At 38.4% G+C, this 27,593-nt stretch overlaps 1 protein-coding gene across 4 annotated transcripts; it reads left to right on the top strand.

The window, feature by feature from the left end:
• The first annotated feature begins 421 nt into the window (after window positions 1-421).
• Window positions 422-26,923, top strand: LOC136438058 (palmitoyltransferase ZDHHC11-like). 4 transcript variants are annotated; one of them, XM_066432722.1, is made up of 16 exons: window positions 422-600; window positions 1,695-1,907; window positions 2,963-3,138; window positions 4,448-4,549; window positions 5,417-5,535; window positions 6,656-6,781; window positions 7,325-7,450; window positions 8,541-8,765; window positions 10,485-10,607; window positions 12,155-12,448; window positions 14,096-14,187; window positions 15,154-15,287; window positions 16,729-16,858; window positions 22,190-22,244; window positions 22,611-22,801; window positions 25,170-26,923. In XM_066432722.1, the coding sequence occupies exons 2-16, from the start codon at window positions 1,710-1,712 to the stop codon at window positions 25,425-25,427; spliced, it is 2,349 nt and encodes a 782-aa protein (XP_066288819.1). In that variant the 5' UTR covers window positions 422-600; window positions 1,695-1,709; the 3' UTR covers window positions 25,428-26,923. The 4 variants fall into 4 exon arrangements, with proteins under 4 accessions (XP_066288819.1, XP_066288821.1, XP_066288820.1 ...); XM_066432724.1 differs by lacking the exons at window positions 10,485-10,607; window positions 12,155-12,448; XM_066432723.1 differs by lacking the exons at window positions 22,190-22,244; window positions 22,611-22,801; window positions 25,170-26,923 and adding an exon at window positions 21,450-22,089.
• Window positions 26,924-27,593: the final 670 nt, after the last annotated feature.

The following is a 27,593-nucleotide window of genomic DNA, read 5'->3' as shown; positions in this document are numbered from 1 at the left end:
CAGTCTGATTCCTCTGAAGCACTGTAGGAGATTGGTGAACTTGTCACGATAACGGAGACATATTTATATGCTTGATCTGACCTATTTTGATTGCACTATTGACTTTTTCCGTGACGATGTCTTGATACTCAAAACGGCGCGTATCATGCTGTTGCCAAGTGACATGAAAACAATCCGACCGCACAGCCGCCAGGCCCAACACCAACATCCGCGAAGAAAAATAGTGCAAATAATCACTGTCTAGCGATTATATCGTCACTTCTTTTGAAAAATACTTACAAATATATGCGATTAATATACCCTAATATACAATATTGTTGTAAAATTGTCGCAAGATTAGCGAAATTGAGAAAACAGCGAGAAGAATGGATTATGACGTCAGAATCGTTGTACCTTCGCGCGGATTTGTATCGATCCGCACACTTCAAGATGGCCGCCGTCGGTCAAAAAGCGTTTCGAAAATCTCCGGAGTTTCGGCTGAATTCTCTGATTTATTCGCTACACAAGGAGTGTTTCACAGTCTTGAAGAGATGATGACGACTGTGTTGTTGTTTGACAGTATTTTCAGGAGGATGTTTGCTGAAATTCTCCTGTATTAACGTAAGTATGTACAGTAAATGTATTAGTGTTTTCTGATACGTTCTTGGAACTCATTTTTTAATCATTTTTACTTCACGAAATTGCAAAATAAATACGAAAATGATTTTACAAGTGGACAATAGAGAATATTTTAGTATTGTATGAACTGCTCACGTGATTATGATTATTATGATACCCCTACTGCCACCAAACCTGTTGCAATAACTGTTGTTTCAAGTCAGGAATATGCTAGCGATTTTTCAAGAGTTCGGGGAGGGGTCACCATGGTGTAAAGAATATTATCAACCGTTATATTTGTTGGACACGAGTGAAATACAATGTTAAATATTATATAAAAACGTATGAACAGAAAGAGGAAAGCCAGCTATAGAGAGCATAGCAAAGATTACGGAGGCATAGTTTTTTTTGCAAGGGAAGGACTCTGAGACTCATAATTTAGAGATTGAATTATTGAATGAAAGACCTTTATTATACATTTATGCTCTTACAAGGTAAGTACAGGTCAATACCATAAAACGGTTCTAAGTACAGTTAGGTACCTATTCCCTATTGGTTACAGAGTTGGGCAGCAGAGAGAAGGTTTAGACAGGTTAAAATGTAAGAACAGAATGAGCTTAAAGTTAAAATGCAAAATTGGTTTATAAGAAATGTAAATTCGTCAGTGCTTTTCAAATATCGAAAAATTATGGAACCTATTTTGTATATGAAAAGGATATTTCATTGTTGCATAACAGGGATCGAAATGAAATTAAGGAACTTGCAATTTGCAAGCGATTTTCAAGATTTGCATTAGTAACAATAATATGAACTTGCAATTTTGCAAGTTGAAAATACAGGTGGATAGCTAGTGTGAGCACATAACCGGTTTCGCCAATGCGCCACGCAAAATACACGTAGTAACATAGTGACTGTTGCTAGAAGAGAAATTAGTCTATGACCACTATGACAATAAAGGTCACATAATGTGATATTGCAAGTTAATTTTTCAAATTGCAAGTAAAATTTTTGCCAACTTGGGGATGTTCACCTAATTTTTTACTGTGGGTGCCCTGCTTACAGTCAACAATAACACTCGTCTTCTATTTCCCCAACAGTGATATACAACCAACATGTGTTGTAAGAAGGACTCGCCTGACCCTGGGTCCACCGCAGGGCTGGCTGTACAGACACCCAGGAAGAATGGGTGGAGCTGGCCTCTACACCCGTTCCAACTGATCGCCTGGTTCTTCATCGCTTACTTCGGAGTCGTCCACTTCGGAGTTTTAGTCCCGGTGATGCCTACGGAGTGGCAGATTGCTGGATATATTGTATCCTTTCCTATGATTCGTATGAATATGTATGTTTCACATTTTCAGACCCATGGTCTTATGCTACATGCTTTCAGAATATTTGCAATATATTTGTATGAATGATGATGTGAATGTTTCATGTTATTGATAACTTTATTGTGCAGCAATTGTACAAGGTACATAACTACAGTTCTATATACATGTGTATCTACTAGTAAGGACTAATCTACCTAATACAAGAGTGTATAGTATGGGTTTAGAATGGGTACTTACAATCATTGGAGGAATTTCTATCGTCTACGTAGACATTCTTTGATATATTTTCCTATGTATACCATGCAGGGGTTGTCACATGTCAATATGTACTTAGATTTGATATTCAAAACCATTTAGAGAAAGACTGGTACATGTATATAACATGACAATCTTGTGTATAGTGAATTACATGCATCAGAATATTTCGAACATACCATCAAAAAGTGATATTCGTCTTCAATTGACTTGTGTGAGCAGGGCTTTGTCTAAAGAGGGTAACAGGGGCGCTGCGCCCCCATGCCCTGACCATGTGCCCCCTTACTAGTACCTTGGGGAGCAGATCGTCTGACAAACATAAAATTCTGATCGACCAGGGTTGCTGCTACTAGGTCACATGTGGCCACAGTCTTCAACTTTGACCTGTCTGAATAACTTCCCCGTAAGAAAGCCTTAGAATGACCAATTTTAACTTAAAATTCTCTAAGAATCCACATTTTCTCTCCACCTGCTTTGATCTCCCTTGCAATACTTCCCCTTTTCATAGAAAAGAAACATTTTCATAGAAAGTTGTTTGCAATTTTGTTTTCATGTTATTATTATGCAACACTGCTGTGGATCAAACCATCTCACTTAATCTTACTGTGTAAAACTGCTAATGTTATTTACTTGATTTGCAATAAAAACAAATAAACATCTTGAAATTAGGACAAGTTCACAGGTGTACTTACTGAATAATACTATCACAGATAATCTGATTCTTAATTCTTAATCCTTTCCATGTCAATATTATTGAATATATCCTTAACCGCATACTTAAGTTGGTAGGGATCTTCCTCGCTCTACACTGCGTACTCCATATATGGAGCCTAACAGTGAACCCCGCCGACGACAACGTAATACGCAAATGGAAAGGACTGGAACCCAAAAGATACGATCGTACGATGCAAGCACATGTCATCGAGAATAACAGATGTTATATCTGCGACACCGACGTGTGAGTAACAATTCCACAAATCATGTTATAGCTACAATAGACTTTGAAGTACAGGGCTCGAAATAGTGGGTGCATGTGCACCCAGTGCACCCAAAATTGGAGCTGTGCACCTAATTTTTGACTCTGGGTGCACTGGTGCACCTATATATTTTTGTAGCCTATAGGGTTAAGGTACTATTGTACACTAGTATACAGAACATTCTTGAAATGTAAGTATAAAAAACAGCATGATAACTTTTTGCTGTACTTTATTTAATGTATTATTTGTTTGAAATTTTGAATTTAGCTATAGAATTACAGATTGAAGTTCTTAAGAAAGGCAGCAGCGTTAAACTTTGTAATTATGTTCTGAAGAACATTCAACTTTATTTTATCTGGTGCACCCAAAATTCTTTCTGTGCACCCAATTTTTTGAGTTGGGTGCACCAGTGCACCTATTCCCAAAGATGAATTTCGAGCCCTGAAGTAGGTTCAATTTCTTCTTCTTTCTTTTTTTCTTCTTTCGTTTTGAGGCTACCAACTTCAACTTGAAGCCTTTTGTAGCCTATATATACCGACTGTAAGGTTTAGACCATTGCACACCGGGGCATGCCACTACTCTTTTTGAAGTTTTTCGAAAGGTGTGGTAGGTTCTTTAACGTACATATGGGGTGTGGTTCTCTCAAAACATGAGACCTCAATTGATATTTAACATCCTATCCGAGGGACGTCCCTAACCTAGGCTATGTACTCATTTTCACCTGATTGAACTTCGAAGTGAGGAAAATCGTGTAAAGTGACTTTCTCAAGGGCACAAAATCAGTGACATGACCGAATTTGAACCCGGGACCTTGGGGTTTTGGGCCAAACACGCTGCCGTTACGCCATGCAACTCCACAATTGCAGTGCTAGTATACTAGTACTAGTACATTGTACATGTTAGTCTAGGAAATTTGGCTTTTTTCTCCAGTTTGCAAAATATTTGTTATGATTAATGTTTCATATCAAAGCAAAGTCACCAAAGCTTTGAAATGATTCCAAATTTCCAGCAAATTTTTATAGATAAAACATAACACTGATATATAATGCATGGCTTAATCACAAAATGCATTTAGCGCAACACTTTGTCCAAATTGCGTTAAATTGTAACATTCAATTTCCACTTCACGACGGTCTCCATTTAGTTTCTGCTATACTGCGTAGTATAGACTGATTTGCTTAGTACTGCATATCAAGTTACATGTACATGACATATTGAAAATGCAACTGTTGCAACTGGTGCATAATTGTATTAGAGCTTTGAATGTTCAATATAATCTATGTATTACAGGTGTGCGTCTGCGAAACATTGCCGCCTGTGTAACAAGTGCGTCTCAGGGTTCGACCACCACTGTAGGTGGCTCAACAGTTGTATCGGCGACAAGAACTATCGGTAGGAATATTATTCTTTGGATTGATCCAGCAAGTCTGTATTTATATATTTAGCTACAAGTACAACAGAAAATATATTATGTATCTTTTTTTTCGAAATAATACTAGTATTTCATTTTTTTTCTCGAACAATACTAGTATTTCACATACTTGAAATTAACAATATTGAAGTAGTATGAAAAGAAGGTCAGTACAGTCAACTTTTGAATTTGAGTGTAATTTACCTACTTTTTACTAGTATCAGTATATATAAGCTTGACCACATTTTATTCGTAGTATAGTCTTTGTTGTATTCAAAAGAATCCTGTTCATTGGTCTGTTTTCTGATTTAGGATAATTCTTCTTTATAACAGTAAAGAAATGCTGCCCAATGAATATTGTTTAACATTTCAGTATATACAAAATTGTAGTTTTGCCCTGACATAAGAACTTAAAGAAGGATTTTTTACTGATCTTATAGCACATAAGTGTTCCATGTTTGTTGCCACCAACTTTGCTGATCAGAAGGGTAGATAGTCAATACACATAGCTGTGTATGTTATTTGTATGCAAACTAGAATTGTGCAGTGAGTTCGAGTATGTGAAAAAGTGTTTAAACTTAAAGTTAAGGCCATCCCTATTATATATGTAGCACTGTGTAGAACTGTTATAAGAGACCTACATGTAGTGTGGAACAGTAGGAGGAGGTAGTATGACCTAGAAACAAGGTAGTCTAGATGTAGCTAGGTTCACGTTGAGCCCACACGTTGTGTGGGACCGTTCCATCTCCGTAGCTAGAGTAACAGTCTAGAGTATGAGGCCTATAGCTAGTCCATTTGTCACAAATATGTTAACTCCATTGAGTTTGTTTATCATGTTCTGTTCCAAGGTTGTTCATCTCCTGTTTGGTGTCTGCGCTGGTGGGAGCCATTCTGATTCTGGCGGTCACCTTATACGTCACCATAATGTACTTTGTGGACCCATCAGTGCTACACTATGCACAACAAGGTAAGCGGCTCCTGTATATACAATACAAGGTAGTGTAGTATAGGTGGCTGCTGTTATACAATACAGGGTAGTGTAGTAGACTATTAGCTAGTAAGACGTCAAGGTGTCCTCTGGACACCCTACACCTAGAAGACAAAGAGATTAGACTCCCTCCTTTTGCAGGGGACACCCAGAGGACACCCTGTAATGATTGCTCCATGCAATTTAACCATCTTTGAAAGGAACATGTATACTAGGGTACAGATACAAAAAGGGGGGACAAAAGTGCCTGTAAATATAGAGTGAAGTTTTAACCACTAGAAAGAAAATAAACTGAAACATTGCTCTTTTTACCAAGCTGAGTTGCAAAGAAAATACACATGTGTAATTAGCAAGAAAAGTGTAGTCAGTACCAAGGACAGTGTATTCAGCTGAAAGGATATTGTATTCAGCACAATGGATAGTGTAGTCAGCACAAAGGATAGTAAAGTCAGCACCAAGGACAATGTAAATCAGCAGCAAGGACATTGTAGTCAATACAAAGGACAGTGTAGTCAGTACAAATGACAGTGTAGTCAGTACAAAGGGCAGTGTAGTCAGTACAAAGGACAGTGGAGTCAGTACAAGGACAGTGGAGTCAGTACCAAGGACAGTGTAGTCTGTACCAAATACAGTGTAGTCAGCACAAAGGATGTAGTGGAGTCAGTACCAATGACAGTAGTCAGTAACTAACAAGGAGAGTGTAGTCAGCACCAAGGACAGTGGAGTCAGTACAAGGACAGTGAAGTCTACAAAAGTTAGAGTATTCAGTGCAAAAGACAGTGTAGTCAGCACCAAAGACAGTTAAGTCAGCACCAAAGACAGTTAAGTCAGCACCAAGGACACTGTAGTCATAACAAATGTTAGAGTATTCAGCACAAAAGATAGTATAGTCAGCACCAAGGACTGTCTAGTCAGCACAAAAGACAGCAAAGTCATTACCAAGGACAGTAAAGTCAGCACCAAGGACACTGTAGTCATCACAAATGATAGTGTAGTCAGCACCAAGGACATTGCATTCAGTGCTAAGGACAGTGTAGTAAGTACAAACCTATAGCATTGCCCATCGTTTACGATTGTTCTTGGTAATACTTTGTTTTAGGGATTCTTGTGAGTGACGTCGTCCCTTCGGTGGCATCTGATGTCGCCACTGTTGCACCCAACGTGTCGAGTAACGACACAACAGCTCTTCCAACAACAACCACAGTTCAGAGCAACTCCGTGACATGTAAGCTATTCTTCCGCCCTTCTTGTCTTATTAAACATACCTACTGTTAATGTGTCACCATTTGAATTCTGGATTTGGACATTGGAATTTGTGTTGTGACAATTTTTCTAGCTTGAGGATACCAAATTTTCTCAACTTCTACTAGTGTATTTCGCATTGAAATTTCTGTTTTTTGAGTGGGTATGACATGAATCAATGCAAGTTAACACGGTGTATTCGTATCACCCCTTGGTCTAAGCCTTCGGCTGTCAGGCGATTCCAACCTGCTTTTTTTAGTTTGAGGACACCAAATTTTCTCTCAACTTCTGAATTTTGTGTTTTTTTGGTTGTGTATGACATAATGAAATACGACACGGTGTATTCCGTATAACCCCTCAATCCAAGTCTTTGGCTGTTGGGCGATCGGACCTGCGGTTAGACTGGTACCTTCTACGATGTTCATTACATTGTGTTGTATTCTATGTTAAGAAAAAAATCATTCTATATTATCTTTAAAGTTAACAAATGAATATAAATATCTCTTTTCTATTTTTGTTTCTACAGACAAGTACTACCTGTTTGCGGAGGTGCCCGGGGACGCGTTCATTAGCGTGGTGATCATAACCATGGTCCTCTGTGTGGTCGCGATTATGCTACTTGGACATCTCCTATGCTTCCATGTCTACCTAAGTGAGTGAAACTCAGATATTTTTACATAATTTGTTTATGAAGGTTAGTCATCGAGGTAAACAATATATAAAGATTCAAACTCTACAACTGGATAAAATTCAGATATCCAATTCCAGACGTTTTGAGTGACATCCATCACTCTTCTTCAGCGTCACTAAAATGAACTGGCAAAACGAAAACAGGAAGGGAAGACTTAAATGTGTAGAACTCTATAGTACATGGGACCCCTCTTTGCAACCCGAAAGACAGTAACAGTTGGTGTTGTCTTACCATAGGAACTATCCTAAGATGATTTACATTTTAATGAAATTTGCATACGTTTCTTAGTCTTACAAGTTAGTGTCCGTGACATGTTGAACAGGTTTTCCCTGAGCTTGCTAGCTTTGTATTCGTTTGGCCAGTTCATTTTAGTGACGCTGAAGAAGAGTGATGGATGTCAATCGAAACGTCCGTAATCAATCTCCGAATTTTATCCAGTTGTAGAGTTTGAATTGTCTTAATTATTACAATGATGTCCACATATAAAGTTTATATGTGGACATCATTGTTTAGGGATGTTTCTTTTAGCTCAACTGGTGGCAGCCTCACTGTTGAGCTCCTGGTTCCAATTAGTTGTTAACTGGGAGACCCCTAATCCTGGGAAGGGCATCTCAGTTGAGGCTGCACCATCTTTCAGAAGGGACATAAAATGAGGGTCCCTTGTTGGATGCGGTACCTTTTGTATGTTAAAAAGGAAGGGCTAGCAACCCCTTTCTCTAAAAAATATTATGGTATATATCATGTGCACTGTTAAGGTTAACAAACAAATGTTAGAATCAATTGCAATATCTGTCATATCTAATAAATGTATGACTATCTCATAATAACAATAACAACATCCTTTCATATATTACTTCTCACACTAACTTCAATATACATTTACAAGTGGTGAACTGAAGGGAAATCCACATGTACATAATGTAGATGGGACAACATATATATGTATACTGATTGTGAAGTTTGCTTCCAGGTCTTCCTACCAAGATTGTACATGCTCTTTTCTTGAAGTACATGTACGTGTACCAACTTGAACTCAATCTTGCCTTTGTAGAGTGTAATGGTATCACCAGCTTTGACGTCATTAAGGATAAAAGAAAGGCGAGAGAGGAACGCGAGGAAGAGATCAGGGTTCTTAAAGAGCTAGGATACTGGGAGGAAAAGAACGCCCGATATTACTTGAAGAAAGTCAGGCAGTTCTTTGCAGGGTGTCTAAGAGGATGCCTGGCAGTGTTGACAGCTGCGTTCATCAGCGTGCCCAAGAGATGCTTTAAGCGGGGTCAGTTAGACTTGTTTTTGCAGTCAGTTTTGTTTCGCAGTTCCGGGTTAAGTTCTCATGCAGTTGCATGATTGTTTCGAAAAGAATGTTCATATCGATTCTTCACTATTCTAGGGCTAATGTTTTAGAGCTATAGGATGTGAGAAAAGGAGTTTACGAAAGATTATGTTCATTGTCTGTGCAAGCCATATCATGATCCATATCATTGTTTGCTCAATTGCTTACTTCAGCCCCCCTCTCACAGGGCATGTTGGTGACCTCGCTGTGACCTAAATTGGATTTGCGTTATACCTTTGACTTTACCATGGAAATATCGTGCCAAATGTACAAGTAGGACTAAAAAGACAACAAATACACAAAGCGTAAAAAGATTTGTTTGTTGTTGCTGAAATCCGCTGAGCGCTCTGTCAAATCGCTTGGCCGCACCGAGGTCCCCAAAGTGCCACAGCTTCAACCTACTTCAGAGTTTAGTTTGTCCTACAGTTGCATGATTGTTCAAAGATTTTCTATTGATTTATAATTACCCAGTTCATTTCATATCAAGTCTCATAGTATTCTAGGGCTGATTCTTCAAAGCTATAAGAAGTGAAAAAAAAAGAGTTGTCAAAAGATGTAGTGTTCATTTTTGGTGCAAGCCATTTCATGATATTTTTGTTTGCTCAAATAACTTTGAACCCCATTATATATATATATATTATATATACGTGTAAAGCTAGTATAGCTACCCCCCCCCCATACTATGTAAGCCTACGTTTAGCCCTAAAGTTTCCCCTATCATTCTATCTCTAGAGTAGGTACCTCAAATTTATCACAGAACTTTTGATAACTTAAGCTAGATTTAGTCAGATAAAAAATCAAGGCAGAATTAGCAGGATTGATTTCTCAATTTATTTCTGAACATATTGTAAAAAAAAATCATAGCATGCGGCGGAAGCTGTGTTTGGAGATTTCCGAGGAAGTTGTTGTGCTGTGGACGCAAAAACAACAGTAGAGTTGAGGACATGGAGAGAGGGGTTGACTCTAGCTCAGACAGAGGAACCCAAGCTACACGTAGCTCAGGCAGAGGCTCCAAAGCTAGCTCAGACAGAGGCGCCAAAGCTAGCTCAGGCAGAGGCCCCAAAGCTAGCTCAGACAGAGGCTCCAAAGCTAGCTCAGACAGAGGTACCAAAGAGAAGGCAGACAGTAAACCGCCGAGGAAGGTGCCATTTTGTGGTTAGTCAGTCAGTCAGACAGATTATTGCATATGAAGAATCAATTTAGTTAGCTGTAGCCAGCAAAATTGTAAAAAGAAGACTTAATGCGAAAGTCTCAATAATTATGCCTGCAAAAAAATACTATCATGACCATTAGAAATTTAGGTAGATCCAAAGGAAATTTTTTTCTTAAAAAACAACAATATCATTTCAGCTTCTATCATGATGTTAACATTATATTAGGTGGGATTTTTTTTTAATATTAAAACAGTAACTGTTACCTTTTTATTGTAGTACAATTGCCAACACAACAATGCGTCTCAGAAGGTAAATCAAAATCTACATTTAATGTAGATACAATTTAGATTGACATTTAGAGAATACAAATCTTGATGTTGCATTGTACTTAGATATGACAACATTTCTGATACTTAATCTTTCACTGAAATAGTAGACTTTCCAAGACAGGTTGAGTAACTTGAGTTACTCTTTCTCCCCCCTAAAGCTTGTGTCTTTACATGTTCAGTGGTAACTTGCTGTCAGGTAAACGTGGTGCATCCTGACCCAGCTGGGCAGGTAGAGCTCGAGACTGTCTCAGTTTCTTCAGCAACGACCGACAGTATGAAAGGCTGTCCCCGATCCAGAGAAGGTTAGACAGTGTAGCAGCAAAATGAACGTTTTTGTTATTGTCGTTTTGGGTCAAAGTTATAACTTGTGAAGGAAATGTTTGCATGTTGTTCTAGTTCTTATTAGCTTCAAATGTGGGCTTACAATTACATGTAGGAAGTCCCAGATCTAAAGAAGGTTAGACAGTGTAGCAGCAAAATGAACGTTTTTGTTATCGTCGTTTCGGGTCAAAGTTATAGCTTGTGAAGGAAATGTTTGCATGTTGCTCTAGTTCTTATCAACTTCAAATGTCAGCTTACAATTACATGTAGGAAGTCCCAGATCTAAAGAAGGTTAGACAGTGTAGCCGCAAAATGAACGTTTTTGTTATTGTCGTTTCGGGTCAAAGTTATAACTTGTGAAGGAAATGTTTGCATTTTGTTCTAGTTCTTATCAACTTCAAATGTCGGCTTACAATTTCATGTAGGAAGTCCCAGATCTAAAGAAGGTTAGACAGTGTAGCAGCAAAATGAACGTTTTTGTTATTGTTGTTTCGGGTCAAAGTTATAAATTGTGAAGGAAATGTTTGCATGTTGTTCTGGTTCTTATCAACTTCAAATGTCGGCTTACAATTACATGTAGGAAGTCCCAGATCTAAAGAAGGTTAGACAGTGTAGCAGCAAAATGAACGTTTTTGTTATTGTCGTTTCGGGTCAAAGTTATAACTTGTGAAGGAAATGTTTACATGTTGTTCTACTCTTATCAACTTCAAATGTCGGCTTACAATTACATGTAGGAAGTCCCAGATCTAAAGAAGGTTAGACAGTGTAGCAGCAAAATGAACGTTTTTGTTATTGTCCTTTTGGGTCAAAGTTATAGCTTGTGAAGGAAATGTTTGCATGTTATTCTAGTTCTTATCAACTTCAAATGTCGGCTTACAATTACATGTAGGAAGTCCCAGATCTAAAGAAGGTTAGACAGTGTAGCAGCAAAATGAACGTTTTGTTATTGTCGTTTCGGGTCAAAGTTATAGCTTGTGATGGAAATGTTTGCATGTTGTTCTAGTTCTTATCAACTTCAAATGTGGGCTTACAATTACATGTAGGAAGTCCCAGATCTAAAGAAGGTTAGACAGTGTAGCAGCAAAATGAATGTTTTTGTTATTGTCGTTTCGGGTCAAGACTCAAAGTTATAACTTGTGAAGGAAATGTTTGCATGTTGTTCTAGTTCTTATTAGCTTCAAATGTCGGCTTACAATTAGGAAGTAATTGTTCGTTTAATATGGAAATAGCAGCTCAATTTGTAAAGCACTGTCCTGATGTAGAGGTCATGTACCTGTACATGTAGATTGCAAGACAATCTTGCACAATATTATCTTCTATTTATGGAATTTAGAACAGCAGGTTATATCATGGAGGTTTTATGAAAACCTCCTTGGTTGTATATAAATGAATTTGCTTCTATTACATTCAGTAACAGTTTTTTTCTATTCATTAATATAAGTACAGGCTATGCTTGATTATAATTCATCAGTTAGTTAACTAATCTCCAAGGCTTAGCTTAGTGTCTCTGTTTTGTATTCTTGTATAGGGAGCATAGCCAGTGGTGTTAGCTCAGGAACAACAGACAGTGCAAATCCTCAGCCAGCTGCTAGGGGGAGCTCTAGTTCAACAGCCACAGTACCAAAGTCAGTCCTTGCAAATTCCCAGCCATCAGCTAGGGGGAGCCCTAGCACAGGAACCACTGTGTCAAATGCTGACAGTGATAGCTCCCAGCCAGCTGCTAAGGAGACCCCCAGTTTTCTTGTCAGATCAGGAAGGCCTTATTCAAGGTCAAGTGAACAGAAAGGCTGGTGGAGCAGGTTCACATGCTTGTGTGCAAAGGGTAAGGAAAGGGACAACTGAGAGGGTTATAAGAACTGTTCCTTCTGATGCTGTAATTGTCTCAGACTATAGTACTCTGTTGTGGTTATTCTTGGATATCAGCAGTTTGTATTGTTTCACAGTTGGTTCTAGGGGTGGATACCGGTTTGACTTAATAAGGTCCGAGTCCAAGTTTAGGTCCAGATATTTAGGTTCAGGTCCGGACCTGAACCTGGACCTGATCCTGTCCAGTTGATGTTTTGTTTTATTAGACCAATATTAAGCATAGAGAATTAATTCTGACATGCACGACTATAAAAGTTTCTTAGTGAGAAGACTTTCAAGACAAACCATTGTTTGATATTTGAATGATGCACTTATTTCAAATGCCTTTATGTCAAAGGGGAGACTCAAAACACTTTTATCAAACAAAACAGAAAAATATATTTGTACATGTACTTCATTCAGGTTTTTTTGGACTCAGATTTTTGGCTTTCAGGTTTTTTGGACTCGGTTCTTGGATGTTATAAAGGTCCGAATCAGGTCCAGCGAACCGGTATCCACCTCTAGTTGGTTCACATATATACTAACTTGAAGCTAGATTTTGATTTTGCAGATAGAAGAAGAATTTCAAAGCACTCACCATAACTTTATTGCAGTCATGATCACCAGTTATGAATTAATTTCATGTTGCCAATTGTACATTTTCAGATGTTTCAGCTTTTGACCTATGTCCTGTTGACATTCTAACATTATCTCTTGGCCACATCGATTTAATTTCTAGGTTCTTGGATATGCTTACATGTACCATTTTTCTTCCATTCCTTGTTTAAAATGTTAAAGTCACAAGCCTAGTTTGATGACTCTTGTGGTGGCACTTGGGTCGATCACAGGATGCCTGTCAAGTTTCATAGTATTTATGTCGTCACCCATCAGCTCTTAGACTATTTGCCTGCTACAAAAATCTTAAAATCGAGGAATTAAATCAGTGTGGCCTTATATACCGTATTTTCTCAATTAAAGTGTGCAACCCAATTAAAGTATGCACCCCTGATTTGGGGTTACTTCCAGACGAATTTGCAGAACTGAAACGTAAAGTGAAAAGCCCCAAATAAAGTACGCACCCCTTCTCCACTGATCTTGAACAAATTCTGAACAGGATAGATTAAAATTCATGCATGGTGTTCCTCCTATTATCTCCAGGTCATTTTTCTTATATGAAGGACTTCTACATGATGCCATTCCATAGATTCATTAAAGATTCTCTTGTTTACTCTGCCAGCATTGTCTCTGCAAACTTAAGGATTGCCTACGACAAGTTACAAACTTGCAAATTGGCAGGTATTGAGCCATGCATTGTTGCACCGCAGCTGGGTTTCTGGTTTGAGTTCATTTTCCAATTTTTCCGGGCAATAACCTCAAATAAAGTACGCACCCTGACTTTAGCAATGACTTGTGGTGCCTTTTGAATTTTGAAATGTTTAAAAAGTGCGTACTTTATTCGAGGCAATACGGTATGTGATGGCCTTATGAACTTTTTTACTAACAACAGAGTTAAGTTACAGATCTGCCACTATACATTTATGATTTATGTAAGTTCTATAGTATCTTACCTATTTATTATCTTATTCATCATGCTCATAGCTGTGTGTTTTGTTTCCTTCTCCAGTTTGCAATAGCCTCACCACGTACGATTACATCATGCGAGGGAGAGAGAAGGCCAAGAAGTCCAGTCCGGAGTCAAGCCAAACGAACCTTAAGGTATAGTGACCTTTTGCATGCCTTAAACACGCATCTCACTGAAGCTGCAGTATGTTAGCAGTGGCGCTGTGTCCTAAATTAGATTCGTGTTCCCCTTGACTTTATAATTGGAATATCATGTATGATGCAAAATATACAAGTATGACTGAAAAGAAAACAAAACAGTCACGCACTACCAAAAATAATTTTTCTTGTTTTTTCTTAACTCGTGGGCAAATTTTCTTATATCAAGAATGTCAAGAATAGATAGGAAAGAAAAAATAAAGAATTTGTCTGATTGTTTCCGTGGAAATTCTCTTTCCTAATTCTATTAAGTTAAGAAACTATTTCTCAGGAAGAATTTAACCATTAAGAATTTTTAGAAATTCAAGTCTTAATTTCTGGTTTTTATTATAATAATCAAGATTATTTTTTTTGCTATGTTAAGAAAATGTAAGATTTTTTTTCTCCCCTTTCTTGAATTATCTTGCTTCAAGACAATTTTTTATTAAAGTATATGAAGTCTATAATATGTTAGGGTTAACTTCGCAGAATTTGTTTTTTCCATCTCTGAAATGATAGAAGAAAAATCTGCAAGCCAATAAATTTTATTAGTAGTACCTTATATCATACATTATCTTGTTTTTTTTCATTGTTACATGCAGTTGAATTAACAGTCTAATATTGTGGTGTCGGTGCATGTGGCGTAACAGAGAGTTGGGCTCAACCAATAGTTTCCGGGTTTGATACTCGCCATGCAACATTTTGCGCTTGGGAAAAGCACTTTACATGATAATCCTACCATGACGGTGAAGTGATACCCACCGACTCCGAGCCTCTTTAGCTAATGTTTCAAAAGTGACCCAAAAACCACGGATTTGGTGCACCAATCTCCCAGCATCTGAACATTTGCCACCAAGAACCGCTAAACACTTTAAAAAAATTTTAATCATTAATGTCATTATTGTTTGTGACCAATCCCCACAGGGTAACAAAGTTGCACCCGTAGCGATGATCTCGCGGGAACAGGGTCTGCACGAGAGCATGGAAAACGGCTACGTCCCAGAGAACGGCTATCATCATGGTAGCTACGACCCTAACAGTTCAGACGAGGACACCAGGTAAAAAAACTACTTCCTACTTTGATGAAGGTTATACATTCAGGTAATAAGATATATAACTAATGACATCCAGGTATTAAGATATACCCAGTTACCATAGCAACAGTCTGATACACTGTCTTTCGTCATTGTCTATTGTCTTAGGGTGGCTTTACACAGAGTCCACTTTACCCGAACTTGTCCACTTTAACTGGTCTAGTTCGCCTCCCGTTCCCAGTCTAAAGAGGAGAATCCGGTTTTTCCAGGAACCGCACCAGACCACATCCCAACCCCGGTCTAGTCCACATCAGCGGGGGGTCGATGCGGTTCCTCTCTGTGTGTAAAGAGGAAACTGGCTCGGGGACTGCTTTCGGGGTTATGATAATGATATTCTAATAAGCCTGCGCTAGCGATAGAAGCATAATTTTTATTTTCCTCATTCTGAAACATTTGTGCAATTGTCATTGAAAGTTTTCGAATGTTTCAAGTGCAATGGCCTACCACCCGTGGCTGCTTCTTCTTTTGTGTTCTCCTATGACCCGATGAACGTGCCCGTCTTGCAGTACAGCCAGCGCGACGAGGACGAACGCCGGCGGGCTCAAGCCTGGTCTTGCCTGTCCCTGTACATGCGTCTCATCCTCCTTTTTTTGTTGGGCCCGTACTATTTCATATGCCAGAACGCTTGTAGCAAACATAAGAAATATGAGAGGAGCGACTGTAATATCTTGTACCAAGGGTGGCGCACTGCCCTTCCGCCCGTAGGTCTAAAGACAACCGGTTCGGATTATTTGAAGTGGACTGTGTGTAAAGCCGGCCTAAAGGTCTGACCATTTACAAATTTCATCCTGTTCTTGAGCAACTGTTATTTAGCATAAAACTACTTCCTGTATTGATCTCTATATAAGTTAACGTTGTGAAGACAATGGGCATGTGTTTTGTGTTGTTGGAATTCATGCATAGTTTACAGTACTGTAAATTGTGAAATATTCGCGGTGTTTTTATGTTTACAGAGTCCATGTACATGTGTGCTGTCTTAATTCTGTAATATAGTTTCAACTCATTCAATGGAAGCTTGTGCAAGACAACTTTCGAAACCTGCACAATCCATATAGAATACAACACCGAATAGAATACAATACACGGACCAACCACCTGTCGAATCCCCGGACAGCTGTAGGAGAGAGTTTTGAGTCCTGGAACAAAAAATTGTAACAAAATTAATTCCAATATCCAAATGTGGTAGTCAAATTTACGAAACCAGCAACCGATGCACTCGACTTGAAGTAGAGAAACCTGGGTCATAGACCGGTACAAACACCTGACAGTACTAGTGTAAGGAAGGTTATCGCGGCCTGGGTATGATATAAGGTAGAATATGGACCGATTCAGAACACCCGTATCAAACGTTATCCCAGCCCAGATGTGACATTATCAGTGATTCGCTGTTTTACTGTTCCCACAGACAGATGCGGCGCCAGTACGAGGAGGTACTGATGGAGGACGAGGCCTTGTCCCCACGACTGACCGCCAGGAGCAGCGGCAGGTACCGCTCCGAGAGGGAGCGCCGAGACAGCGACGACGAACAGCCAAAGGTGCGTAGATTCACAAATCACATGCTTCATGTTGTCTGTTCCGAACTGTTTTTAGCGAAGCCTGAGGGGCAAGCTTAATAGTATATTTTAGGCCCGATTTGCAAGAATTCCCAGAATTCCACAGGAATTTCAGGAATCCGTCCGGCCAACTCTGTGGATGCCCACCTGTCACTTTTTCAAACTTGATACCTCATTAGCACATCTGGCATCCAGGCACTCAGCTGTCGATGACAGATGACCTACTTTTACGTGGTGTCCGATTTCGTACTGTCCGGAGTGTGTCAGGGGGTTCATTGAATCTAGTATTCTAGCTTTGAAAAGGGTTTACGCATTCCAGTTGACCTATTATCACAAGAACGTGCTGAACATCATGCCTTCCACCAAAAAACCTCTGTGAAAACCAAAACTTGAGGAGATCCAAGCATATAAAGAAGGGAAAGTTTTAAAGGGAACGATAAATAACTTGGGTTACCGCTTGGGCAGTCTACACTGAACGCCTTACGGGGAGGCGTGCGGTGTCGGAAAAAGAACAGTTACGGTAGCTCCTCGAAAACACATCCTACAGAGCTAGAATAACAACCAAAACGATCATAGGAGCCCCAGCATACCGATTTTCTAAACTTTTGGCCTACTCTCACCTCTCAAATAAACGTACCGGTACGTTTATTTTTTTTCGCCTATAGTTCCACCCGGTACGTTCTTATTCTAGACGGTACGTTTATTATTTTTTGAAAAATTGAGGCTTTGCAAACCAGGAATCCCTCTAAAATCGTAAGTTAAGGTTTTTCTGCCCATATTTCCCCGGTATTTTTGCTAGTAATTCGCTATTTTTCGGCCTACCGGCGTTGATTTTCTCGCCGCTTTGACGGCCTTGTGAAAAGTATCCTGGCGGCACTCCTAACATATCGGTCGATATCGCTATGACCCGGTCCGCTATTACACTACAAAGTAAACCGGAAAATAAGACGCGACATTGACATTTTAAAATACAATTTTCATACAAATAACTTTGATAGTCTCTGTTTACATCGTAAACCAAAGCACGCTGATCAAAAACGTGTGGAGTAGAGTGCACGCCTGCACGGGGAATAATAATTTCCTGACCACTATATCCATAGTATCGGCAGCGCGGCGGAAGAATTATTTGTTCGCAGAAGACATGTAACACGTTAAAACAACAATCATAACTTAACTTCCCTTGTGATATGTGTTTTGAGGCCACAAAATCTGTAAAACGGCAGAAATATGTCCGATATGATTCGGTAAACAACAGCGCGAAATCGCGAAACATGGCCGCCACTCTCAGGCATGGCGACAGTAAAACTAGCAGCATATTGCGTAGTGCGGATACCGATCTTTAAAATGATACCGTAAACGCATGGAAATATTATATTTTTGGGCAACGATAGACACACAGCGCCATATTTATTTTCAGAGGGTTCATTTTTTTAAATAATCGTAAGATTTTCCCAATTTTGGCGGTTCATCGCGGGTTTCTAGTGTCAACACGTAATCGGTAACTTCTTAGTATGTGCGGTCTGTGACGTTGAGCTACTTTTACAGTCGATCTCTGTTCAATATTGTGGGATTTACCGCGGGAACTCGAAATCCGAGCGTCTCACTTTGTTTTCGACGCTATGGAGCAAAAGTTTATAGACATATTTCTTTTGTGGAAGGACTGTGTTCATATTTGTGTATTTTGTGGTTGATGTCTTTAGAAAATATGATCAGGTACATTTAACTTAAGTACTCTGATGATTTTTGTTATATGTCACTGATTGTCAGTCATAATAAAATGATATAACAATTTTCTTTGATCACTTGCTTCAAGTTCCAAGTAGAAAAAGCATGTATCATGTACATTTTCACTTGTTGAATTTGAAAGCACCGTGGCCCCCGGTTAGGGGTCATAGCGGGGAACCTATGCCCAATTTTTCAATATTACTATTATATTTTACGAAGAGGCGAGGAAGATCATCATGATTTGAACAAGCTATGGACAGTTGTTCTGTTCAATATCTATATACTTAATAGGTATGGCATAATTGACTAAATATAAGTTACCTACCTGCTTATTATCTTATTTCCCTCTGACAGTGACAGTTGTACATGTATGGACACAGTTTACCTAGCCTCGACTGTCGATTTTTGAAATTTTCCGGGGGGTACTTTTATTCCAGGGGGTACTTATATTACATTTTGAAAATTTGTCCGGGGGGTACTTCTATTCCAGGGGGTACTTCTATTTGAGAGGTGAGAGTAGTTTCTCACCCCACCTATCCAACAATGCCAGAGAAAAAAGACACTACAACGGGAGTGTACTCCGGCCTTTCCACATATGCTAGGAACTCCTCGAGTTACATGGTGCCTTTCTATATCTGCTTGGCAGATGCCTTTCTGATTTCTAAGTGCGTTTTGCACAATATTATGGCAGAACTAAGATCTAGAGTGCTACGTTGGTACTTTCCTTACAGTGAAGTAAGATCAATCCAGACACCTTCGCTATGGCAATAATTTTTAATTGCCACACTTATCTATAATTCAGTCTCAATGATTGTCATTAACCCTCAAACCACCGTAGCTTTTTTACGACGAATCTTACCGTATGGGGTCAAAACTGACCCCACAATGTTTTCTACAAATATAGCTTTATTGGTGACTATTTTTGTGGTTTGTATATATGTATAGTTTAAGTAATCTATAAGGGATAGTTTGACATCATTAGGTGTGAATAATTTCTGCTCATTATCATAATTTATGCAAAAATAGGGAACATCGTCTTTTGCAACTCAGCGCTACTCAGACAAGTGGGCTCTTTTGAGGATTGATGGCATATAGCATCTGAATGTCTTACGCTAGAACAACCAAACTTGGTCACCTTTTCTAAAATTTCGTTGGCAACAATTTTGATTTAATGAAATATCTAATCAATGTTTTCATGTTGCTATGGCAACCGGTTTCTTAGAGCCATATTTGGAAAAAGTCGCTAATTTTGGATTTTACAATGTAATTCTAGGGCTGCCTTTTTAAACTGCACTTATTTTCTTACATCGATACCAACCAATTTAATTCACTATCACTTTTATGGTTTTAATATTCATAATTTATGCATATTTGATTACGTCATCGATCAAAATCTAAGTTGGCGGACGATATAATTAGATTAGCTATAACCGGCTATTTCAACCTCAAATTTCATCATTACCATGTTTATTCAAACAGAAACAATCTTAATATAAACGTTTTGGTCCATTTTTATTGTGTTATTAGGTTATATGATGAAAAAATGAATTTAAGATAATTCAAGATGGCGGAACCAAGATGGCGGATTTCGCTAGACAAGTGTAACTTGATATGAATATAATTTTTATGACGTCATTTTGACGTCGTTCCTTTTGCCATCTACAAACAACGTCTTTGGATATATTATGATTTATCATACATAATTTCTATTTAAGTTTTATCGTGTACCTTTGAATTATGTGGAAATACCCAATTTGTTGGTTTTCGTCAATAAAATCACATAAATGACGTCATAATACGTCGCAACGTCATTAATTTTTACGTTCATTCAAAATTTTTTTTTTTCTCACATTTCTACAAAAGTATATTTTGTAACTATGATCATAATAACCCTTATCCTACATGTTACTAGATGACAAGTATCAAACAATAGGAATATGAGTGCAGATTTCGCTGGGGTCAGTTTTGACCCCACTGGACCATGCGTAAACTTTCTAGGATAACTTAATCAACAATGAGCCAATCTCGGTAAAAACTTGTGAGAAGTTATAAGACATATATACAAACAAACTCATATAAGGAATTTTTGTTTTCAACTCGAAATGTCAAAATGGGACATGTTGATATACGCCTGGGGTCAGTTTTGACCCCATACGGTGGTTTGAGGGTTAAGCAGCTTCCATTAATTCCCCTAGCTTTCACCATTTGAATAGCTTACAAAAATCCATATAACTACTAAAATCAACCAACCCACTAACGATACAAAACGTGGGTCTCTTCATTTTCCACTGCCTTCAAAAAAGAAGTCAAACCAAACCACAACCATAGTCAACCTTAGAACTTTCACAGTAGACTAGATAACTATTTTTGATTCCCATGTATTTCCATGTACTTGTCGTCAATTAGCCTTCGGGCATGAACTTGCAATAAAGTTATTATTAAGATATTACACATTACACATTACAGAAGAATTCAATGCATTTGAAGCATGAACATTTTTAGTGGTTTAACAGTTACATGTACACTAGGTCTTGCTTAAAACTGTTCTGAAGACTTAAAAGTTGACACTAAACCGGTTATCACACTGAAACTGTGGCACATTGGTGGCCTCACTGCATCCTAAATTGGATTTGTGTTACCCTTGACTTTAGTTATAATGGGAATATCATGCAAAATGTATAAGTAGGACAAAAAAGGCAACAAAACACAAAAAGTTTTTTATCGATGAAATTTGTAGAGCGCTCTGTCAGATTGCTTGGCCACAGTAAGGTCGCCAAAGCGCCGCAACTTCAGTGATGAGATACCCGCTTACCAAGACTACTATGAACATGTTGATCTTCTTGACTAGATGCCACGTCAGCTACCCCCAATAAGGCTGGTAGCAAACTTAGTACAGGAGACTACACAGGTAGCTTCCCCTCGTGGCAAAAAGGAGAAGAAGCGTAGGGCTAGGAGACTCCGTAGCAAGGAGCTGTCTCACAGCGATAGTGCTGCTTTAGAGAGGAAGGTTAGCCAGGGCCTAGATTCATTGTTGTGTCTGTCACAGCTAGCAAACAGTTTTGAGTTGCACCAACTTTCTAGAACTGTAGATGAAAGAGTTTTTCTTTGATATTTGATGTTAGACAGTCTCAGGTGATTGAGTTACAGCAAGGTCTGACATGGAGTTGTCATTTGAATTCTCAGCCAATGAGCTCCCTTCATTTCTGAAATGAACCCTTTGATTGGCTGTAAGCTACTTGCAAAGCTAAGCCAATGAGCTTGCTTGGATTCCCAAGCAGGCTTTTTGATTGGTTGATGAGACCTTGCCTTGCTGACATCACACTCACAGTAGAGCCTGTCTCTTCAATGCTTGTTAATATTTTTTTTCAGATTCACCCATTTATGAGTCACAATATTTCATTTCACTTAAATTTATTAATGCAACACATTAATGTCATTTTGGTGACAGTCTTTTGCGTATGGCGGCAAAGGTGATTGCATGGCCTTTAGACAGACATAAGTATTGAATATTTTGTTGATATTCAGTCTTTCAAATTGTGCAATTCTGCTTTTTGACTGACTTGAAATTGTTCCTTTGCCTTCTGTTAGAAGCCCAAAAGGAATGGTACATCCAAGGAGAAGAAGATGGAAGTAGCAGCAATTGGTGAGTTCACAGTGACTAACTATTTCTTCTAGTTCATTATATAATTGATTGTTTCGAAGTTATAAGGGTGCTATGTCTATTGTTAGTTTTATGAATTGGTAGTATTCCTAAATTATGTACTTGTATTCTGGTATTGTGGTTGTACTTAGGTATGATGAAATGGAATTTTGCTACCCAAACAAAGTATAGCTATGAATGTATCATTTCTTTAGTTCCTTTTGATTTACCTTTTGCTTTGAAATGGTATGCAAACTGCTTTTAGGTTTCCTATGGTCAGAGAATATTAGCAGACTCATTTAGAATTAATTCCTGTTCAAAATTTCCTATACCTGTGCCTCCTAGTTGATTGGAACTTCTTTTTTTCAGCGGCTAATGGCACGTACACGCCGCGCGGCTACCACATCAACCAAGCGTTGCCCCCGCTTGTGACGCCCGTGCCGCCGCCACCAACGAACGACGTGATCACGCCTGCACGGTCCCCGTCTCCGTACCACTCGTCCTCCGCGGAGTCGCTACACGAGATTCCACTGGACACCATTAGGAGCGGCTATGACCAGGTAAGAATTTCAAAAATGGTGCAGCATTATGATAGCTTTTAGTAAACTGATACATGTACATGTATGTTGATGAAGGTTAGACATCCAGGTAGTAAGATACACCATAAATAGTTACTCAAGCAACTGGATAAAATTTTGAAACAGACGTTTTAGACGTCTTTCGTCAGTGACTAGCGATAGGACTAGAATACCAGATTTATACCAAAACTCTTAATTGATATATTAATGAGGTCCTGAATTAATTTTCTTTTGAAGACTTCGTTAAGACATCCTAAATTGTCTTTACCTCATTAACATATCTATTCAGAGTTTTGGTATAAATCTGATTCGCCCTTCCAAACCTTTGTCTGATAGTGGAAGCACGGTGGGCTGAAAGTGAACTTAGTATGGCCAGAGGGGGACTTAATGCCGGATTAAGTCTACCCCTTTTGCCCTATCTGAGCACTTTTAGCGTGAAATTTGGTGGACCATGGTCTAGAGTGAGTCCTTCACACCAATTCGAAAAGTGAGTCAATCTTCAGTCATCAGTGAGTCCAGGGTCATTAATCACCATAGCTGGAAGCAGACCCAGCACACAGATATAGGAAACTGCCTACCTCAGGGGTTCATCATGGGTATAAATCAATTAGACATGCATGATAGCTGACTTCTCCCCCAAGGCCCAAGTCTAGAGTGTGTCAACGTTCAGTCATCAGTGAGTCCACTGGTCACTTATCATGATGTATGTTAACCATGTTGTCAAGTTCTTCATCACAACTAAAAGATTTCGTACTTGTCAACGGTTTGGCAACTAGCGAGCTGCCTTTACATTTAAGGCACAATAATGAATTTTGCTTTTGCTTGCCACGTAGTGGAATTGCAACAAGAATTCAGTCCCAAACATGATTAAGTTTTGGTGTTGGTTCATGACTGAGTTTCTGATGCCAATGGTCTCTCTATATTTGACTTTAGCTTGCCTTGGTAGCCAATAAGGTAAGGCTCATCAGGGCTTGAAATACTGGGTGCATGTATTTTGTGCACCCAAAATTGGGGGTGTGCACCTGATTCTTGACTGTGGGTCCACCAGTGCACCTAGATATTTTTGTATGCTATAGGGTAAAGGTACTAATGTGCAATTGTATACAGAATATTCTTGATATGTAAGTATCAGAAAAACCACTCTCAATAACCCTTTGTTGTACTTTAATTGATGTACTACTTGTTTGAAATTAGCTTTAGAATTACAGATTGAAGTTCTCAAGAGCGTTAAACTTAAATATGTTTTGCTGACATTCAACTTTATCTTATGTGGTGCACCCAAAATTCTTTCTGTGCACCTAATTTTTTTTGTTGGGCGCACTAGTGCACCTTTTTCCAAAAACGAATTTCGAGCCCTGCTCATGCAACTGTTACATTATTAGTATGTATTGTCAAATATAAGTTTTCTATGAAAAAAAATAAGCTTTTGTTCCACAAGCTACATGACATGTATACCATATAGTTTTCTGCACTGTAGTCATTTCATATAGCTTGTGCAATCCTTATTATAATTTAAATTTGTAGTTACACTAGTCCTCATTACCATAAAAAATAAACAAAGTCTTTTGTGGTATGCTTACAAGTTTTTAACTAAGGTATCACATGATTTACATGTATTGTATGTGTGTATAGTACATGTTCAAGTTGCCTACATAATTATGTACAAGTGACGTGATATTACTGCAAATTAGTCGTTGATAAAATGGTAACGAAGGCCCTTTCTTTTTGACCTATAGCATGCTACATACTGTACATGCAGAAAAGTTTGCGGTGGTTTTATGTTCCAACTTTCAGCGCGAACTTAAAACCACCATGAAACTTCTTGCCTACCTATGACTGTAGCACTACTATTGTTTCAAACGCGAACATAAAACCACCACGAACAGTCCATTTTCTCCCTAACGCGAAATAAAAACCATGCAAACTTAAATGCATTCAATATTGTACATGTAACCAACCAATTTGCTAGTACAGTGTTAACTTGGTGTGGTTCATGGGTCCCATAGAATTCTAGTCGTAATAAGTTGCAATACATTAACCTTCGATTAACACTACATAGTATACTGTAATTCACTTTGTCTTCACTGTAGCAAAATTTCACTGGGTAAGGAAAATTGACATTTTCACTGAACTTTAACTTCACGGTGGCGCCAAGTGATTTACAGAACGAATGTGTGAAGGAATTATAGATAATATCAACAGGTTTTTCACTGTGATGATAAGTTCATGGTCCAGAGATGACATGAAAACAGTGAACATAAAGTTACAGTGAAAGAAATATTAAGAATTACAGTATATTAATTTGTATCAACTGTTCATTATTCAAAATTGTACAAACTTGTTTCATCAGCCACAGGTGATCTTGGCCTGTGCCAGCGGAAACAACAGCCCCAACATGTCCTTCCAGTACCAGGACCCGGAGACAAGGGCCCACTCCAAGCGAAGGAAGGTCAAGCCCAAGGAGAGGCGCCCCCGGCCGCTAGACGTGCCGCCATTGGAGCTGACCCAGACGGTCACCGACGGAGAGTACAGCCTCCGGAGCGACCTCAACACGGCGCAAAGTGGCAGGCCACTTCCCGCGCTACACATGGCGACGAGTAACGTGTAAATACCATTGATTCGCATTGCAATAACGTGATTGCTGTCGCAAAGTTTCTATTAATGTACGCACACCCGATTTAGGGTGATTGCGAACCAGACAAATTAATTTTTTTTCTGTCACAGTGCCATTGTCAGATTATTTTCTATAGCCATGTTGTCCATCAGATACATGTACGTGTATGCCCTTGAGAGGTTATCTATGTGAACCATTGTGATCGTATTACCTTATTACTAAGTGTATCAAATGTACAAGGTCATTTGATTTTGTACATTCCATACATACACACTATGCATCCCTAATGTCTCAAATATGTGTCAAAATTATTTCTTTCATTGCTTGTATGAAATGTTTTTGCAATGATGTTCCTATGGCAACGTTTTCTTAAAGAATGACAGATTTTATGGGACCAAATGTGATGGATTATCAAGGATCAATAATCTTATTGATAATTTGTATGATCAAGAACATAAAGTTCTTACACAGTGCCAAAGTTTATTAATTATGTTATCCCTAACTGTTTTCAAAAGAATGGGGTACCAGGAAAGTGTACATACATGTAGACACTACATATCCAGGACTGTTTGTTGTATTTTCATATTATTTCAAAACTCTTTAAAAAATTGTGGAAAAAGAACAAGTGTTATAGCAGTAAAGGCACCTCGACCATTACAGTGTTTGTTAAATGACCAATTCCATCCAAGTTGTTTTTTTGAGGTTCTTGTTTTTATGTACAAAAAAAAGAAAAAAAAAGTTATGTGCCAAAGTATCACGAAGTAACTTATCACGCATTCGGTCCAACTACATATTTTTGTATACATGTATGTGTAAAGCTTAAGAGAAAAAAATGCTTATAATCTCGCATACAAATGCTGTTTTTGTGCCTTAAAGGTGTGTAACTTTATGTTTATTGAGTTTAACCAAAGTTGATGAAAAATGGACAAGGCAAAGATTATATATACACGTTCTGATAGCATTCAATTTCAAGACATGTTCTCGTATTGATAAATTATTTGCAGTGACACACCAGTTTTACATAAGAAACTTTGTGCCATGGTTTAAAGTAAGTTTAACGTGTGGAAAAGAACCGAGTGTACATAAACAACTCCAGTGTCCGAGCAGTATTACAGAATGTATGTATTTGTATGTGGATGTATATGAAAAGAAAGTATTTTATGCAATAAATATGTACATATATTGAACTAAACTACCCAGTATGGAGTTAATTGTGTATATACAATGAATAAAACAGAACTGCGCCCTGTGTTGTAAACCAGGCTTCCAACCAAGAGGCATAGCCAAAAAAAGGTTTTCCTTCTCGGTGGAAATGAAGTATTGGAAGTCTATAAGACATGTACATTTATATAGGGAATGTTTCCACATATCGCCATACATATGTATGTATGTACGAACAATGCAACACAGACTGTACAGTATAAAATGGACACTCATTGGAGCTTTTACAGGAGGTTTGTTTTTATTTTGAATAAAACAAAATCACTGTATACGACTTGTTTTCACTGAATTGAGCTTCGCTTTAATTTTCTCTATTTTCTTTCCACTAATGCACTGTAATATACTTTCCCTTATAGAGTTTTTTTTTTATTGTTGCATGTATTTGCGGTTTGCCATATGATCATTTTTAGCCTGTTTGAATTATTAATGGACATTGTTCCAGGCAATTTGACAATATTACGTTTCGTAAAAGATGTGTGGCTTAGTTCATTGGAACGTCTGGAACACACAAAAAGCCATTGTTCATCTACTACCGTCATCTGTGAACATATTTCGTCACACAATGACTGGAGACATATAAATACTGCTGCTTTAAAAAACTTAAGTGAAGACTCAACAACAGAATTTTTGCTGACGCCTCAGGGGCGGAGCCATTTATTACCCTTGCAGAAGTGCAAACATATCCGTGTATTGAAGAAAGTCAACGGTCTGTCATAGCATACATTACAGTGTCCTGTATGGGAAATGATATTATGTTCTAAAATCAGTTAAACTACCTGTTTGGCAATCCAATTATGTTTGGTCATATATGAACACTCGAGTAAACAGTATACCTAAAATCAGCCAAACAAACCATGAAAAACAGCAAAAAAGTCTGCACAGAAGACTCTATCACCTATGACAAAACGTACTGAAATATGTGAAGGATACAAACGATGA

Source organism: Branchiostoma lanceolatum, chromosome 7 (genome assembly GCF_035083965.1).
Source record: "Branchiostoma lanceolatum isolate klBraLanc5 chromosome 7, klBraLanc5.hap2, whole genome shotgun sequence".
Classification (NCBI taxonomy): domain Eukaryota; kingdom Metazoa; phylum Chordata; class Leptocardii; order Amphioxiformes; family Branchiostomatidae; genus Branchiostoma; species Branchiostoma lanceolatum.
The sequence above is the reverse complement of the archived record's forward strand: the minus strand, read 5'-3'. Positions and strand labels throughout refer to the sequence as shown.

Coding starts and splice junctions, on each gene's coding strand:
- LOC136438058 (XM_066432722.1), top strand. CDS start 1,710: ATGTGTTGTAAGAAGGACTCGCCTGACCCTGGGTCCACCGCAGGGCTG. Junction 8,766..10,484: donor CAAGAGATGCTTTAAGCGGG/GTCAGTTAGACT, acceptor TTACATGTTCAG/TGGTAACTTGCTGTCAGGTA. Junction 10,608..12,154: donor CTGTCCCCGATCCAGAGAAG/GTTAGACAGTGT, acceptor ATTCTTGTATAG/GGAGCATAGCCAGTGGTGTT.